This window comes from Nesoenas mayeri (assembly GCF_963082525.1).
Source record: "Nesoenas mayeri genome assembly, chromosome: 7".
Taxonomy (NCBI): Eukaryota; Metazoa; Chordata; class Aves; order Columbiformes; family Columbidae; genus Nesoenas; species Nesoenas mayeri.
Window position 1 is genome coordinate 23,395,628 of NC_137551.1, and position 17,398 is coordinate 23,413,025.

Genomic DNA, 17,398 nt, shown 5'->3' on the forward strand with positions numbered 1-17,398 from the left:
CTACTGATCACTTGAGATTGTGTTACAAGTTTAAAAATACTATTCATAAATAAAAGATGTTTGTCCTAGAAATTTAATCAAAACGTTATTCCAAATTGTGGCATAAACTACCACAGCAAATAAAGGCCTTTACAAACTTATTTGTTTTTCCCAAAATAAGCATGCTGCTTTGATTCTACTTTTATCATAGTAACATGTAATATGTTATTTAAGGAAAAGGATCTGTTTAAGACCTTTAGCATAATGGCAGCTAGCAGACTTTAGATAGAAAAAGTATATATTTTCTCTTTCTCTTCCTTATTTCCCCTCACTCTGTCTTCTCAACTCCCAGAAATCAATATTGAAAGCTTTTAGTGTATAATTGTTGGTTGCAATTAACTGCTGAAAATGGAATACCATATTTTCTTGACATGAAAGAGAATGGTTTACTCATATTCCACATCTTCAGAAAAATCCTATTTTTATTGTCAGAAGATATAAAAAACTAGGGAAAGAAATTCTGTATGATCTTCAAATAGGAGGAACAATACAAGCAGGTGAAAGTTACTATCTTCTCTCAGGGGTAATCAGATTGTTATGCCCTTCTAGCCTATTGCAAGCTCAGTTAAGTGCTTAGTTTTGCAAGATGATGCCTGAAGTAGTTTGTACCATTTCTGATCTCAACCTACTTGTTTGGTACAGTGGAGTAGAACTATAATTTCAGAAAGGTCAGGAAACAGAGTTTTCTAATTCCTGCTTACTCAGCATAAGGTCATCTGAATTTCCCTTTGAACTCTTTCTGGTGCTATGTGGGCTAATAACTTCCCTTCTATAGGGAAACTTTCTACAGGTCCACATGCGTTTAGAGATTATATTTTTTTTTCTCTCTGGTCAGCTAAAAGAATACGTGGAACATGTAGTAGGAGAGAAACAAAATATGCATATTTCAAAACTTCAGGGAAATTTGCCGTTCCTAGTAATATTAGCATTTTGTGTATAGTTATACACAGTTTTGTGTAAAAGTATACACAAAATATATATGTACATCTATAGTCTATATCCGTGTATATATAAGCAGTTCATTTTCTCCAGAAAATAATAGTAATTAATTTTCAGTAACACCTACTTTAGAATATCTAAAGCTTTTTTTCAGCAACTATGGAAGTTGAAATGTAGTAGTTTTCCATTCTCATTTTCTAACAAGTATGTCAGACCAATGCTTAGACTTTCCAGTTTTTAGGCTATTGTGACATTTTATCCATTCTGTAACTAATTCCAGGTTTGTTTTTTTTCATTACCATGCAGTGTTTCATGATTTCTTCTTTATTTAGTTTTTTCCTGTTTTATTTATTCGACATTTACGAGAAGTGCAAAAGCATTGCTTTTAAGCAATTACTAGAATATTGTACATACCAACAATAAGCAGGTGTCTCAAAGTAGTTTGATGAATGAACTACTGTTATATAGAAAGATAGATCTTCATTTGTATAATCTTTTTATTACTATGTGTAAATTTTAGGATTTTAAAAATGCAAGTTGTGAAATACTGCAGAAACTTTGCTTGTGTATCTTCAAACTTGGTCAACATTTTCATAAGCTTCAATTACATGATTCTGTCTATAAGTTCCCAGTGGCACTTGCAAAATACAGCTACTTGATACCTTCCTTTTTCTCATTGTTTGGTGTGGCTTTGTCTCTTTATTGCATGCCTTTCAAACTCATTCCAGAGATAAGATCTAATAGGAGAAGATCTCATAGAAGTAAAGCATGGTGCCGATCAGGACAGATATTGATCTGCTTTGTCACAACAGTGTTAAAAGGGCTGGTGTGATCTCCATTCTGTGGATGTAATCAAGAGGAACAGAGTTTGGGGAAATAATTTTCTTCTTTATGTTCAATATGAGAAAAAGAAAAAGTTGTGTTTTGTTTTTTCCTGAAATACTTAGCATATGTAGCTCTTTGAAAACAGAACATCTATTGACTGTCCCTAAGTCTGCTGCTTGTGCAAATCTCAAATTAGTTACCAAAAAGTGTAGAAAACAAATTGTTACCTGCAAAAAGTTATAGTTTAAGCACAAATTATTCGGGAATTTAGAATTTTTCATGAGGGAAGACAGAAGAAGGAAAATAGTTAATTTCTTGAATTGGAAGACTCGCTTTTCCTGCAACTATCTATGTACATTTTCCAAATTCTGCAGGAAACACCATAGAGCTTCTGTAAGCAAACAACCTCTTAGTTATTCAAAACCAGCACTGATGGGCACTGGATGAGATAGAGGTTTTGTTGGAAAAATGTTTTTGAAACTTAGCTATAGTTTTTTAATGCAAAATGATAGAACTTAAATTGCACTGGCAGTCTTACTCCTGCACTTCCTAAATTTGTGCATGTGTGTATGGCTTTGCAAAATTTGTAAGAATTGTGGTTTTCTTTTAAATTTCCTGGAGCTTGAGTAAAACACTTCAGCAAAACCAGAGATTCTGTTACATGTTAGGATGTTGATTTCACATGATTCATCAGCCAAGTTAGAGTCTTTTGGTCAACTCTACAGATTGCTCTTGGTTTAACAAAATTAATGAAAGTAGTGTGTACAGAGCACATACTGTCAATGGCTTTCAGTTGTGGGTGAAGCATGATTTTTGTGGGCTGGGCCCCTTTTTTTGTTTCATCCAGCCTTGAACTGTTCGGCTCCACTCCTGTCAAACTTCCGTTCTTCACTTCTTTCTGTTCCTGCTTTTTGATCCCCTTTTTCACTGAGGCTTCTTATTTGAGTTGGCCTTCCCTATTCTGCTTTCCATGTCAAAGCTTCATTTTACAGGCGAAGTCCCAATAAAGCACTGTAGTCATAAACTGAGTCATGTTCACTTTCTCTGTGGGAATTGCTTCTGTGCAAACTTAATAGCATGAGGGATTTAAAGTAGGTTTAAATAAATTCAGGGACAGTGGAGTTTTCAGAAATATTAGCTAGAAGTTCTAAATTTTATAAATTCAGAAATTCTAACCAAGTGATAACTTAGTCTGAACGGGCTGAACTGATATTCTTTTGCCATCCCCACACCAATCTTCCAGAAACCACTTCTGACATAAAATGAAAAAAAAAATTATGTCTTTAATACCAACATTATATATATATATATATATATATATGGAAGAATTATTGTGAAGAAAGAAATGTACAGTTTTCCTATAAGGTCTCCCTGAATATTTCTTCAATCTTAAACTTTCTATGCTTCTTTCTTCCACTAACCTCAAATTTCTTCTGCCTCTATACTTATTTTAAAAACTCAAATTAATAAAAAATTGAAACAAAGTGACAGTTTTTTGTTTCTAAATCTTACTTTGCTGCCAAAATCAGTAACCATAATGATTTACTAAAAGTATCTCACTGGCATCTAACTGTGAAATGCCATTTAATTTTAGTTACGTGTCATACACTGTATGTAGTGAACAATTCTGAAAGCATTTAGACTGTTAAACAAAAAAAGGTATGGAATGGGTGAACAACTTTGGAGCTTGGGCCATGTATCGTTGGACCATCTTTTTAGCTCAGCTATGCTGATATATGTATCCTTTATACACGTATTTTTACTTTCACCTGGGATGGTGTTCTTTTATGGATTTTTAGATTTTTTTTTTCTTTTCTATTCCTCTCCAACGGTCTTTTTTTTTCATTGTTTCTTTCCCATTAGCCTAAAAAAATAATAGATTTAAAAAAAATCTGTCTTTTCAGACCATCCAATTAAGTATTAAAAATGCAGTGTTAAGATGAAAAAAATTGTCTGGAAAATTTCACTCTTATTTATAAGAAAGTAATTGTGGTTTAGCTCGAGTAATGTGTTTTTCTCATATTCAGTAATATTTTTCTTATCTCCTATGCAGCTATGGCAAGGTCTTCTTGAATTGCTCTGAGCAATTCTTGTTTGTATTTTATTGGTGGTGTGCATTGATTGAGGTGCAGAAGAGCTTGTATCTGCTTAGTTTATCACGCAGACATCTAGGATGTAAAAGACAGAAACCTACACTTTTTTTGAAATTTATCATATGTTAAGCAGCTGGAAATAGGGTAGAGAATTAGCAACATGTGACAGACAATCATGAACTGTTATATGACCTTGCAGCGGTCAACAGATCATACTTCAGAAGCCTTAAATCTAATATATTAGACTTCCATGTTCCCTGTGGTCTCACCAGGAAGTGTTTTCCAGAGTACTACTCTGGAGCTTTTTTAGACAGATCCTTTAATGTAGTATTTTACTCTGTGAAGGAGATTTGTTAAAAGCATTAATGAATTAACATGTAGGTAGCTAGTGTTACTACCATTTACTGCATAACCTTTACAGTAACTGTACATTTGTAAAGGTTTCATAAATGATTAATGTGTTAACTGATTGCTAGGGTCCAGTACTTTAGCAGATGGCTTGTAACCCAATCTAATACCATATATTGATGTGCTTAGTAAGCATTAAGATATAATAACCAAGTCTGTCAACTGTTCATAATATACTTTGTAGCTTTGACATTTTCTTTAAACTAGTTATAAAGATATGTTTTAGTTTTAAATTATGATTACCATAACAGTCTGACCTAATATTTCATCTCGTTAAATAGTTCTCTTAGTCATGTATTCTTTCTAGGATCATATTGTTTCTTCCCATGTCATTAACCACCACCCACTCCCTCCCCGCCCCTGCCCCGCAAACAGTGAAACATTTTGCAGTAGCAGAAAGGGCTTTTCTTAAACCTCAGAAAGCCCTAAGTGGCAGCGAACTGTGCAGTAGGAAAACTAGGGCAGAACAACAGGGTAAAGGAAGCAAAACTCAGGGATAAGAAAAAGTAGGATTTTTATAATACAAAATGAAAGTGTAGTTGTGGTATTTTCCTGTATAGTAATCCGAGATTACAATATACCCATTCACTTTTCTGTGGATGAGAATGTCTACAAGTAAAAGCTTGTAAACTTTAGGTTGGGTTTGACAATCGAGCTTGGTGGCTCCTGCTGCTTCTGGCTGCTAATAAATGGAGCTGTACCTGGGACTTCTGAGTAGTAAAATCAACCACAATTGTCAGCAGAGTTTACAAGTAAGGTTTTGATGCAAACGTCTGTGGACAGTCTTATCTCCCTTGTCTAAACAGGAACACGCTTTTCTGACATGATAGTAGATTACTTGTAACAATTTTTTTTTGTTAGGCAAGGGAATAGTAACTCATGTTGTGTGAGCCATTTAAAATTACTTGAAAATGGATTGTAGTAGATCTTACAGTTTGTTTGGAATGCTTCATTTTCCAGAGAAACTGGAAAGTTTTCTTGCTATTTCACTTACATGGTAGCCTTGTTAAAATATAAACTTGAACTGGTCAGTGTTTCAAAATATAGCTCTGTCCTTGGCAATGTTTGGCATGTAAAGTGAAGGGAATAATTTAAAAGAACAAATGCAATGAAAATATTAATAGCTTTTTTTTTATTAATGCAGATGTGGATAGATGCAAAAGACAACCCTACTAGAAGTATGACTTTTCATATAGACTGCAATTTTGCTTACCTTTTCTCACTTAACATTTGTACTCAAGGCTTATAATTGTCCAGAAATTAACTAATAAGCTCTGGTCTATGTTCCTTCTGTCTCCTTTCTGGATGGTGAGGTCCCAGTTTATTGTGAAAGTTGACTTTGAAGTCATGACCTTTTAGTTAGTGCTACTATATCATCCTGCTTTGCTGCAGTTCTTCAAATTATTTCAATGCTTTCTGTATGATGAGCTGATCTCCTCTGTATTAGTGATATCTTGTAAATATTATTAGCATGTTCCTACTTTAATAACCAACATTATTGATAAAATTGATCTCAAGATTTGTCTTTAAGAAACTCCATTAGTAACTTTCTGTAGTAGATTTCTGTTTAACACTTTCACTTGTTTCCCTTTTTGTCATTTTCTTTCTTACCTCAGTTGCACTGATTACCATTTTTCCCCATTTAGTTACTTTGCTTGTAGCACCATATGAAATGCTATACTGAAGTCCTTGTTAGGTCAGCCATATCATATTCTTTCAAGAACCAGAAATCATATTTTCCAGGATATTGCATCACCAAAGTATGATGCTACAGTATCTCTGCTTGCTATTTCTTAAATAGAAGACATCCTTGAATTTCAGTCATAAAAACTAGAAACAGTGTTTGTGATCTATGGTTTTGTAGCCTGCTTCAGTTATTGCATTTCTTTCATTTTAATTTGCTGGTCAGATATACACAGTACTGACATTCTTACTTGGACCGGCTTTAGTCGTTCCACTAACTGTGCCTTAGCAACTCTGACTTCCTTTGATTACAGTGTTCACATGCACCTGATGTGTATTATTGAATTGGATAGATGACAGTGCTTTGTCTCTTAATATTTACCTGTCTTTACTGTTTACCCTTGTTTACCTGATTTTCATAGAATCATAGAATACTTTGTGTTGGAAGGGACCTTCAAAGCTCATCTAGTCCAATCCCCCTGCAATGAGCAGGGACATCTTCACTCAGATCAGGTTGCTCAGATCCCTGTCCAGCCTGGCCTTGAATGTTTTCAGGAATGGGTTATCTACCACCTCTCTTGGGCAACCTGTGCCAGTATTTTACCACTCTCATTGTAAAAATTTTTTTCTTCATGTCTAACCTGAATATCCCCTCTTTTAGTTTAAAACCATTACCCCTTGTCCTGTTGTAACAGGCCCTGATAAAAAGTCCGTCCCCAGCTTTCTTACAGGCTCCTTTTAAGTGCTCAAAAGCTGCAATAAGGTCTCCTTGGAGCCTTCTCCAGGCTGAACAACCCCAACTCTCTCAGCCTGTATGTTAATACTGATTATGGAGGCTACATTATTTTCTCATTACTTCTTCTGATAAGTTTTTGTTTATTTTGTCAGTCTTGCTAGACTTTTTCCTAGACATTTGTTGTCCAGGATATTAATGCTGAACTTGTTATGGTCTCCCTGAATGTACTTAAGTGGTTGAACATTCTGCTTCTTTCCCTGTAGCAACGTTTCTTAGGGTGTCTGTCAATCTTTATTACCTTGTGCAAAAAAGGAAGGTTCTGTGGCAAATCAGGTAGGCTTTTATCTCAAGACATTTTCCCTGTCTGGAGCAATCTTTACTGAATTTGCCCTGTACTACATCAGTTCAGCTCTTATAATGTAATAGGAAAGTGTTTTTCCTGCTCCTATGAGTATCCTTTCTAATTTCTGTGTGGAGTTAACATGAAGATGGTTTCCTTTTGGTTAGTTGCAAATTCATACATGTACTTGTATGTCTTGTATGAGATTTCTGAATGATTTTAATTAATTAAATCCAGATGTGCAGCAGTAGTTTGAATGAATACCCCCTAACTGACAACACAAAAATGCTTATGGCTTCTTTTCTTCTAAGAGGAAGAAATACCTATTCTGGCTATTTTTCAGGGTTTCAACATAAATATTCAGGTACCTTGTACATAAGATGGTTGTTCTTTCCCTCATATCCTAAATGCCTTTAAGTCTCTTAAGTAATAAAAGATGCAAGTATGCATAGTGTGTTTCTGTTACTATTTTAATACATTTATTATGCTAAATAATATATTTAATATACTAACTTTGAATTTGTTATTAAACTGAAATTTTGCATATGTGGAATGATTCAGTACTTGCAACCAGAAAAATTCCTTATTTTTTTCCAAATTTGATTTGAAATTGAATTACTTGCATATAATTGATCTGAAGAGTCGCTTCTAATTAAAACATAATTTGGGGTTGGGATTTTTTTTTCCCCTCTCCTTCTGCCCTTCCTTTAAGTGGAGCTTGATGCTATGAGTGATTTTTGGATTGCTACTCTCTGCTGTTTCCTGTCTGTTCAGTTCCATTGCACAGCCTTTGGTAACTTTGAAGCTGATCCAATAGTTTATTGCAAATATTCTTAAATTAAAATTTCGAACATAATGACACTTTAGGAAAAGGATAGACTTGTTTATCAGTGGCTACACAGGGGTCCCCAGCTCATGTTTAGAAGTAGGTGCATAGGTTGAAAGAGCCTGTAGTCCTTTTTCTCTTATGAGAAAGTGGCTGTGACAGCTTGGGATTCTATGATAGATTGTGTCTCAGTGAAGTCCCAGGATGCAGAACATTTACTGCCTAACCATTCTCAATCTCCATTAGGAAGAAGGCGCAAGAGTGGATTTTTGTGTATATCTCTTTAAAGAAGGTTTTAAATTCCTGAGCCACAATTTGTCATGCATATTAATCATGCTGTAATAATATAAAGTTAGGACTCAGCTTACACAAGTAATTTTAGTAATTAAAGGCATATGACAGCTAATATTAATAATATAATTTGCAGTGTTTGCATCTTTGTAGTGCTTTTGTCTTGTGATTTGAAGTTTGCACTTGTGCTGATTTAGCTGGCAAGGTGTTCTTAGGTCAATGGTATTTTTCCTTGCTATGGCAGACAGGCATCATTCTGCTGAACAGAGTGGTAGAGGCCCAAAGGTAATTTATCAGTGTTGAACTCTTGCATAGCAGGCCAATGAACCACTTAAATTATTTCATTTTAATAGCTCAAGGGTATAATGAACAGCCTTATAAATTCTACTGCTGGCATATTTTTTTTTCCACTTGCTTGTTGTTGTGAATTGATTATCATCTTGGGTGTAACTACTTTAATCCTATATTTTACAAGTGTTAGAACTGTTTGTTAGTGTAATCAGTAACTATAATAGAAAGTGGATACATCAGCTTTTTGAGATGTATTCAGCAACAGGACTGACGAGCAGATTTTTATCTAAAGCATCACGTTGAACAAAATATGACTAAACATAAATCCTGACAGTGAGTGCTCAGCTAGTTGTAATGTCTGCAGATCATTCCCTACAGTAGTGTAATGAGTGTAAGGATTATAGCTGTTTTGTAGGTTGTTGTGCGGTTTTTCTTTGGGTTTTTTTTAAACACATTGTCTAACTGTTTTGATAACAAAAGGAAGATGTTTGAAATATTAAGTATATTATATTTCTGTTTTCTGGGAATAAACAGTGTTCCCTATTGGAGCATTAGGTTAGGTGATTTAAGGATTTCCCTGGGTGCTTTACTGTCTTTGAATCTGAGGCAGAGAAATAACACTAGTGATCATGTGAGTAGTACCTTTGACCTATTATAGAAGTCTGTATTGAAAGAATAACTGAGGGTGCTTCAAAGAAGCACAGTGTGTCAGGCTATGAGGAAAGAAATGAATGATATAATACAGAACGAGAGAGTTTGTATCCAGTAGAGGCATATGGTGGTTTGTTCCCTGCAACTCCAAAACATGGATTGCTTAAACCAGGGCAACAGTTAATGTGTTCCTCTCAGTCTGCCCTGCAGCTACCACTGCTAATTTAGGAAAAGGCAGGGTGAATTGTTACTTTCTTGCCCCGCAGTTTGCAAGCAAATATTGAATAGTTGGTAATGTGTCAGAATATTCTGTATAAGTGAATATAATGCCAAGTCTTGTGACTATGAAGCTGGAACATTTCTATATATATTTCAATCATGTATTAGTTGTGTACAAAAAGGGAATCTCATTTTAACTGCAAGGTAAAGTGAGCTTTAAACTGAGTAATACAATTTATATTAGTTTTTGTAATGCTATATAATGCTTGTTGTACCTCTTATTTCTGTGCCTTTTAGTTTATTTGGAAAGAAACATTGCAAACGTTTCACTGAAAATCTTCAGTTTTCTTGTAACATTTTAGAACTCAGAATTTTTAAGGGACTAAAGTTTGAATACAACCATTACCTTTTTTTCCTGAAAAAAAAAATGGTTGAGTAGGTCAAGTTTTCAAGGCTTTTGGATTCAATCTGAATTCTTGAATTTTGACTGTAAAAGTTTATATAACACAGGCAAGATGATTAAATATCGTTAGAGTTCTGAAATGCTATTTTTCAAATTATATGGAAATGTTTCCATAACCTATATATAATTAGATGTTATTTTATATTTGTATTAAACTTCCTTATTTTTCTTAGAAGCTTTTTTAACAAGCTTTAAAAAATTCACCTTTTGCCCAGTGAACTTTTGAACACCTTTGAGAGTAAAATGTGCTACAGTTGCTAGTGAGCAAAGAAAAATGTGTGAAAAGTCAATGTGTTTCTTCTGTGGGCATTCCAGGAGCAGTAATAACAGAAGAAAACGGTCTTTTTTTTTTTTTTTTTTTTTCCCAGTAAAGGAACATGTTAAATCCAGCTTAGCTTAATGCTATCCGAAATTAGCTGGAAAGGTCAAAAAAGAGAGTGGAATTAGAATAAAATTCCATTACGACTTAGTAGTAGTAGTTCTACTGGTTTCTACTGTAATGGTCTTTATCATGTACATAGTCAAATTTACCCTGTTTGTCCCTCCTAGCTATATTTTATGCCTTCTTATTTGTTTTGTTTTATTTTATATTTTCATGAAATCATAAGGAAATTTTTTCATAAGGAAAAAATTATTGCAATTTCTGGTTATTTTAGTAACACTTGGTATTTATAGTTTTTTTGGTTCTTTTGCTAAGTAATAATTTTACTTTACCATGTGACCATATTCCTCAGATTTTTTTTTTCTTTTTTTCCTCCAAAATTTACTGAGAATGCAAGTGGGATTGTATCACAGCTGAAGCTGCTAGGAGCTGAAGGCTGCTCAGTGAGCATGTAGAGCTTGCTGTGTGTGATCATTCATGTGTACCTTCATGGCACATTGAGCATGTCCCAAGCCGAACTTCCGCAATACTTTTTTTGCAATTGCTGTTCTTGCTGCTTTGGATTGGGAAAGACAAACTTGTTTTACTCGTATTCTTAGTAGTAACTCCCCTTGCAGGTGCTAGAAGGGAGTGAGTGAGCCCAGTTTAAAACAGTGTTGGCATTTTACCCTGCATTTATTTGAAACTATGTTTCCATTGACTTCAGCTTTATTTGGCAATGCTTAGCAATCCTGTGCAGCCAAATCCAGGCTTATGTCAGGCACAGAAGAATGAAACACAGCAGTGACCACAGTGAAGAAGTTCACATCGATAGAAAAGTTGTTTAAGCCATAAGAATTTTAGCTGTTCCCCGGGATCTCATCTCTTCCTTCTGATCAAAATATGGCATGTAATGTCCCAGAATCTAATAGGTAAAAAATACTGGGACTTTGCTGAGCCTGACTGGAGTTTTGGTATTCTCCTGGAAACAGTGAACGAACGGTTCAGTGAGCGGAAGCTATCTTGCTGCTCGGCAGAGTTGGACTGTGTTGTGCCACACACTGGTGCAGGAAGCTTGAAAATCTAGGGCAGCGTAAAAACGTAGAATGCTGAAATAAATTACTGAAACTGAGACATTGTTCAGAATATAGGAAGCTTGGAAACTCAACAGGAAGTCAGTTTGCAGATGGACTGAATTGTATAGGCAGAGGGAAATGTACATTTGGAAGCGTCTAGGTACCTGAGGTTTTGCTGCTTGCATACTAAAAACCAGGCAGATCAGGTGTATGTCTTAGCTTAATGTATATTGTATGCTACAGATGGGGATGACCATGCCAACAAGGACTGAACACATGCATAAATGCATGGTTAAGAATTTTGAGTATGGATGAGAGCTAGGCTTGGGCAACATGTATTAGATTCCTGACATGCCTTCTCAGGGTAAAACTTTTCACTTCGTGACTGTAGTTTAATCAGTTAATGGTCAAGTGTCTCCACTGCCTTTATCCCCTGCAGAGACAGAAGAAAAAGATACACCTTGCTCCAAAAACTGAAACTGTGTGTTCTCCATGTTTCTGCCATGGGATATGTTGGTAATTTTTGTTTTTTAAGTTAATTAGTTCCAAGTACGTTGCACTATGTGTTCAAGCTGAAAGAGGTAGTGAGGAAGCCATGCTGTGTTAAGGTCCACTAACACCTTTTATGGCCCTAGGTATAGACCTGATCTTGGCTTTGTTATCCATAATATAGTTGTATTTTCTTTTCTCATTCTTTACCTTTCCCTCTTGCCAGTAAAGACATGGTTTGTGTATCTACTGGGAGGGAACTGAAGCAGCACTAGGTATGCCTTGTCCTTACATGCCCATGCTCTGAGTCTGAAGGGGGCAGGACAAAGCACACCACATTACAGGGTATGACATAGGGAAAAAGTTCTTTTGATTACGAATGATACTTAGTTCAGGTACTGCTAAGTAATCTTTGTTTCATAATTAAGATAACATTTAATTTTAAGTATGTCCTTTCCCCTCCTGGAATTTGCTGACACACTGATTATACCTCAGCCATCTCCTGGGATAAGCAACACAGGCATCTGGCCTAGAGATAAACAGATGTCTTCAAAGTCCTGTTTTTTATTAATTTCTGGACCTGGTTCATTATGCATATTGGATGGAGACTGGAGACCTCTGAAAAATTATTATGGCTTTGTAATTGAAGACTAGCATAATATATATGCACAAAAGCGTAAAATGCAGGCAAAAAGCAAATTATTGTATTTTCTCATTTTAGTATCTCAACTCTGCAGTTATTTTTGGCAAAGTTACTGTTGTGATTCTTTTGTTTGTTTTAAATTAAAAGACATAGACACTGTATTTTCTGACATTTCTAATCAGCTTTGCAGGTCAGATATTTAAAGATAGAAAGTTGATACCCAGCTTCAACTGGAGGTCTGTTTCACTTTGTGATCCTTCAAAAATCTGATCCTGCATATGCATTTACAATTTCTCATTATGTTTAACATACATGCTTTGTGGAAGTCTATGCCATGGATGAATGTATAGATAAGAGCCAGGGCTGGGATTTAAAGTTCTGGGACCCATATCTTCTCTGAGTTGTTATTACTAAGCTGTTTTTCTTTCTTTCAAGAATAGAATATTGTAAGAACTGAAATATGCTGCCATATACAGCAGCAGCAAACAATGAAGGAGCTGCTCTCTGTATACAGCAGAAGTGCAATCCCACATGGGCAGGCTGGACTTAATCTTTTGCTAACTTAATGCTTGCTTGTAGCTGGAAATGTCTTTTATCTATAATGTAGTTTAAGTAGGTCTTAGGATCTTTGTCTTCTCTAGAAGATTCCAGCAGATCTTCCTGACTTGCTAGATTTTCAGGCTGCATTTCCGAGTTTTTTATTCTGCTTTATCATTCTGTAGTTTATATTTTGATTTCCATTCATGGTCCTAGTCCCAGAACTTCCTTGCAAAGTTCTCATGGGTCACTAAGGACCTTTATGAACTGTTTCCATTGTTGGGGTTGTTTGGCAGTAGGTCGGTAGCCTGTGGAAACAATGCAAAAGGCAAATCAGGGAGATGGAACAGTATCAGTTCACAAAAGCAGGAGAACCAGTTCATGCTGACAAATAAGGAAACATCATCTTGTGTGTGTATCTGCAGAAGCACCAGGCTTCTTGCAAGAAATTGCTGAATTTAGGAAACAGTCTTCAAATCTACTGAGTACAAATGAGTTGCTACTGAAATGAAAACTACTAAGACAAAGAGTAGTAGCTGTTCTACTTAGTAGCTAGAATGTTAGCCCTGACTTGTTTGTTTTGTCACCCACACTAGAAAAATCTGTAGTCAGCATACGTTATACTTATGCACATGCCACAACATACTTGTAAAAATCTGTTGTGTCTAAATTTGTTACTTGATTTAGCTTGCTCTAATACTATAGTGGATGTGTTATAATTGCCTCGATAAAGGGTGTTGATTAAATTGATCTTTCATCTTGAAAATATATTGCAGGTTTGTATGCCCCTTAAAAGGTTAGAAAGATCCTGCATTCTAGCAAACCTGCCCTGTGAAGCCTTGCCTTCGATGCTACGGGTTTTTTTCTCCCTTTTTTTTCACATGCCTCCATGTGTACAGCTTCTTGGGAAGTACGAAGTAGGACCTCCCAGGGTTTTGCTGCTATAGTAGCGTATTTAAAACATAACTAACATACATTTTAATAAAGGAAAATTAAATTCAATTTGTAGGCTGTGTCCTCTTCTGAACTTACTCCTTCTGGCCTTTAAGACTAATCTCAGGAATGTTTAAAGCTGGAATAAACTATCATTGTGGAAAAGCTGCCCTTTTGCTCTCCTGCCAGTGTTAGTTTTGCCAGCTCAGCTCTGCTGCAGCTGTATAGTAAACCAGATCAGACCTCATTGAAAAATACTTTCCCACCTCTATTTAGGATAAAGTCTGTATATTTGCTTTCATATCTTCTCTTCAAAACGGTGCCGTGGTTTAGTACTGTAACACCTGACCTCCTTACATGTTCACAGTACAGGTATTTAAAAGAAATAAATAGGAAAAGATGATCAAAGTTCTTGCTTTTAGGGAATAATATAGATCTTATTTAATCAAGTTACTAATATATTGCAAGAATGAGTTTGTTTTTACATTCAAGTTGCACTTTTCAATTTCTTGCATTTCTTTTAAGAAAGGGAATATGAAATAAAACAAACTCTTCTCTCCTACTACGTATTACCTACCAGTGGGTTGTTTTAACCAAAATAAAGTCTTCTCTTAGGAAAGTTTTGGTGGGTGGTTTGTTTTTTTTTGGTTGGTTGGTTTGTTGTTTGTTGTGGTTTGTTGTTTTTTGTTTTTCAAGATCTACTTTAGATTTCCTGGACATAAATTTTATTTTGTATTCCATATGTGTTGATCCATTTGGAGAGGTGAACAAGTACTCTTTTGAATACAGTGTACAAATGTTGCCATTCTAAGCAGCTGTTGAAGACATACAAATCATCAACAATTAAAATTAAAATTCGGTGAGCTCATTTGAACTTTTGTGCTTCGTATAACTTCTAACAGAAATCAAGTCTTATTCTTTGGACATCATGTTTGACTGCCAAAAAAGGTCAATAGATGAAACAATGTATGAAGAAAATAATGGCAGTTCGCTTCTAGAAAATACAAAATTAGCATGTTGGAGAAGGGAACTTGGATCTTCAGTTTAGAGTAGGTTGAACATGAGATTTTTGGCAGTAGGAAGATCTGTATTTCAGAGCTTTTAGTAATAGCAAACTTTTAATAACGTGTATTTATTTGAATTCCAGAACAGGAATATTGAAAGAATGCTTAATTATACCAGTGAGCTCATTCTCTCCTTCAGTTTTATTTGAAGACAACCTAAGAAAAAGAGGGTTTAAGAGAAATAATACTTGTGTTACATTTGCTGCAGATACTGCTGCTTCTTGACAGAGGATTTTAAGTTTTGTTATTTTAAGCAAGAAGATTATCGTGTAGTAACCAGCACATAGAAAATATTGTTCCAGGAATTTGGGGGGCATATTAAAATGAAAGTTTCATTTTGCACAGTAGAATGTTATAACACTCTTCATTAATTGTAGCATAATATAGGGTACAAAGAAAAATTGCTATCTTTTACATACTTCTGCTTTACTTTTTTTAATGATAGTGATGAGAATAAGAAAATTAAAGTTTTTTAGAAACTGTTTGGCTACAACAAGGGGACTGTTCTGTTATATGGCCCCATTGTGTACAGCACTCTAAATACATGGGCATGGATAGATTGTTCGCTCCATAAGATTGTTCCTGAGCTTTGCAACAGGTTTGCTAAAGGTTGGTTGTGTTTTGTGTATTTTATTTGTTTGTTTTTCCTTTTACTTAAAAAACAGAAGCTGAACTACAGCAAATTAAAAATGAGAGATCCAAACAATACAAACCAACCCTGGCTCAGGGTTTTGAGTGCCTTAGTCTAGAAGTGTTGCATATCCTATCTTGCTTTTTGTTTTATTTTGCATCTAGTGTACTTTATTTAAACATGTGAGATTCATATTAGACATTGGAAGAATTACTTGGTACTTTCTGGAACAAATGTGCCCGCTGGCATCTTGAGCATTGCTTGCTTCTGCTCTGCTGGTAAGGTAGCACTGTGACAGACAACAGAAGATGAAGCTGTATACCAAAAACCTCTGAACTCTGGAACAATTTTATTTCTCCACTGTAAACATTAATATTGCTGTATTTTAAAGTTCTAATTTAAATGATAATTTTTAGAATTAGCTACTAGTTGTATATAATTTTTTAGAAGTATTAAAAAGCCTCTCTGTGTAGCTGTATTGGTGAAAGCAGCAGTTTCAAAATGAAGGGTATCATTTTAACTGTAGGCTTATAGGTTTTGGTAATATAAGAAGTTCTATCAAGAAAAAAGTAGAATGGGATGCTGGAGTTCTACAAAATAAGAAATGAGCCTGTGTTAGACAGTGATTTTTTCTATAACAGCCTTTCTTACCTTTCATGTTTTTTGTTTTCTCTTCTAGGACCGGAATAGGCCCTATGACACTTTTAACTTGCACTCTTTGGAAAATTCCTTAATGGATATGATAAGGACTGATCATGAGCCTCTGAAAGGTAAACACTACCCTCCCAGTGGCCCACCAATGAGTTTCGCTGATATAATGTGGAGGAATCATTTTACAGGTTAGGAATATTCATATGTCCATGCTTGCTTGGTGTTTAAACAAAAATCAGCTTTTGAGTACCGCTATAAACTTTTTGCTAATGAATGAGTTGTCAGTTATGCAAGACTTCCTTTTTCCCCATCTTAGGTCAATAAACTCTATGGTAGGAAGATAAGGTAAAACGTGTGTACATTTCTTCTAAGTGCACAATCATAATATTTTCTAACTGATGTTTCCAAAACTTGGTTTTGCGTATCAGCTAATTGCACAGTTGGGTCTCCTGCTGCAGTCATTCAGTTCAGAAGATGTGTACTGCAACTGTTCAATTGTTATGTTCAACGTCTTTTTTTAAACTTAATACTGTTCTTATTTTTGGATCATCAATCTAGTATACAGGGTTCTAAAACAAACAATGTATCAAGCTTAACCTCTACAGTTGTTTCAGATTTCTTTTTTAAAAATGTATCCTAACTTGGATTTCACGTTGTTAGGAGGAGCCAAAATCTGTTAGATGTTGTAAGTGCTGAGAAAGTTTTGATTATTTATGCTACTAAACTATGTTTGTTCTACCAGATGTAGCATTGAAGATGATACTGAATAGTGAAATGCTGTGGCAGCATTTCAATGAATAAATATTCCTGATCAACCTGCACACTCCTCTGACAATATTTCATTGGTTAAGCTTAAAAATAGGTACACGTTCTTGCTCAAATGCATTCTTAGTGACTTTGAAGACTGAAGCTAATAGTAAACCAAATACAAAGGAAGTCTTGAAATAGAAATGATTTCCAGTCTTTAAAAAGTCAGGACACTGAAATTGATAGAGAAGAAATTTAGTTGTGTATGGCACTTCCTATGCTAATGCTTATATCCATACTTATCTGATGCTGTGACTTCCTCATTTGTTCTCCTCCCCACTTATATTACATGTGGAAAAATATTTCTTCTGGTCTAAGGTCGTGTTCCTCTTCCACCATCTTTCTGGGTACAGAGTTTTTTTACAACCATACCAAACTGGGTTCTATATTGTCAGCTATTTT

The 17,398-nt window shown here is 35.1% G+C and overlaps 1 protein-coding gene across 1 annotated transcript in view; it reads left to right on the forward strand.

The window, feature by feature from the left end:
- Positions 1-17,398, forward strand: part of CPEB3 (cytoplasmic polyadenylation element binding protein 3) — a 93,607-nt gene that overhangs the window by 15,695 nt on the left and 60,514 nt on the right. Inside the window, exon 3 of the mRNA XM_080347581.1 lies at positions 16,218-16,377. Coding sequence (XP_080203707.1) covers positions 16,218-16,377 — 160 coding nt within the window. The remainder of the gene's footprint in view (positions 1-16,217; positions 16,378-17,398) is intronic.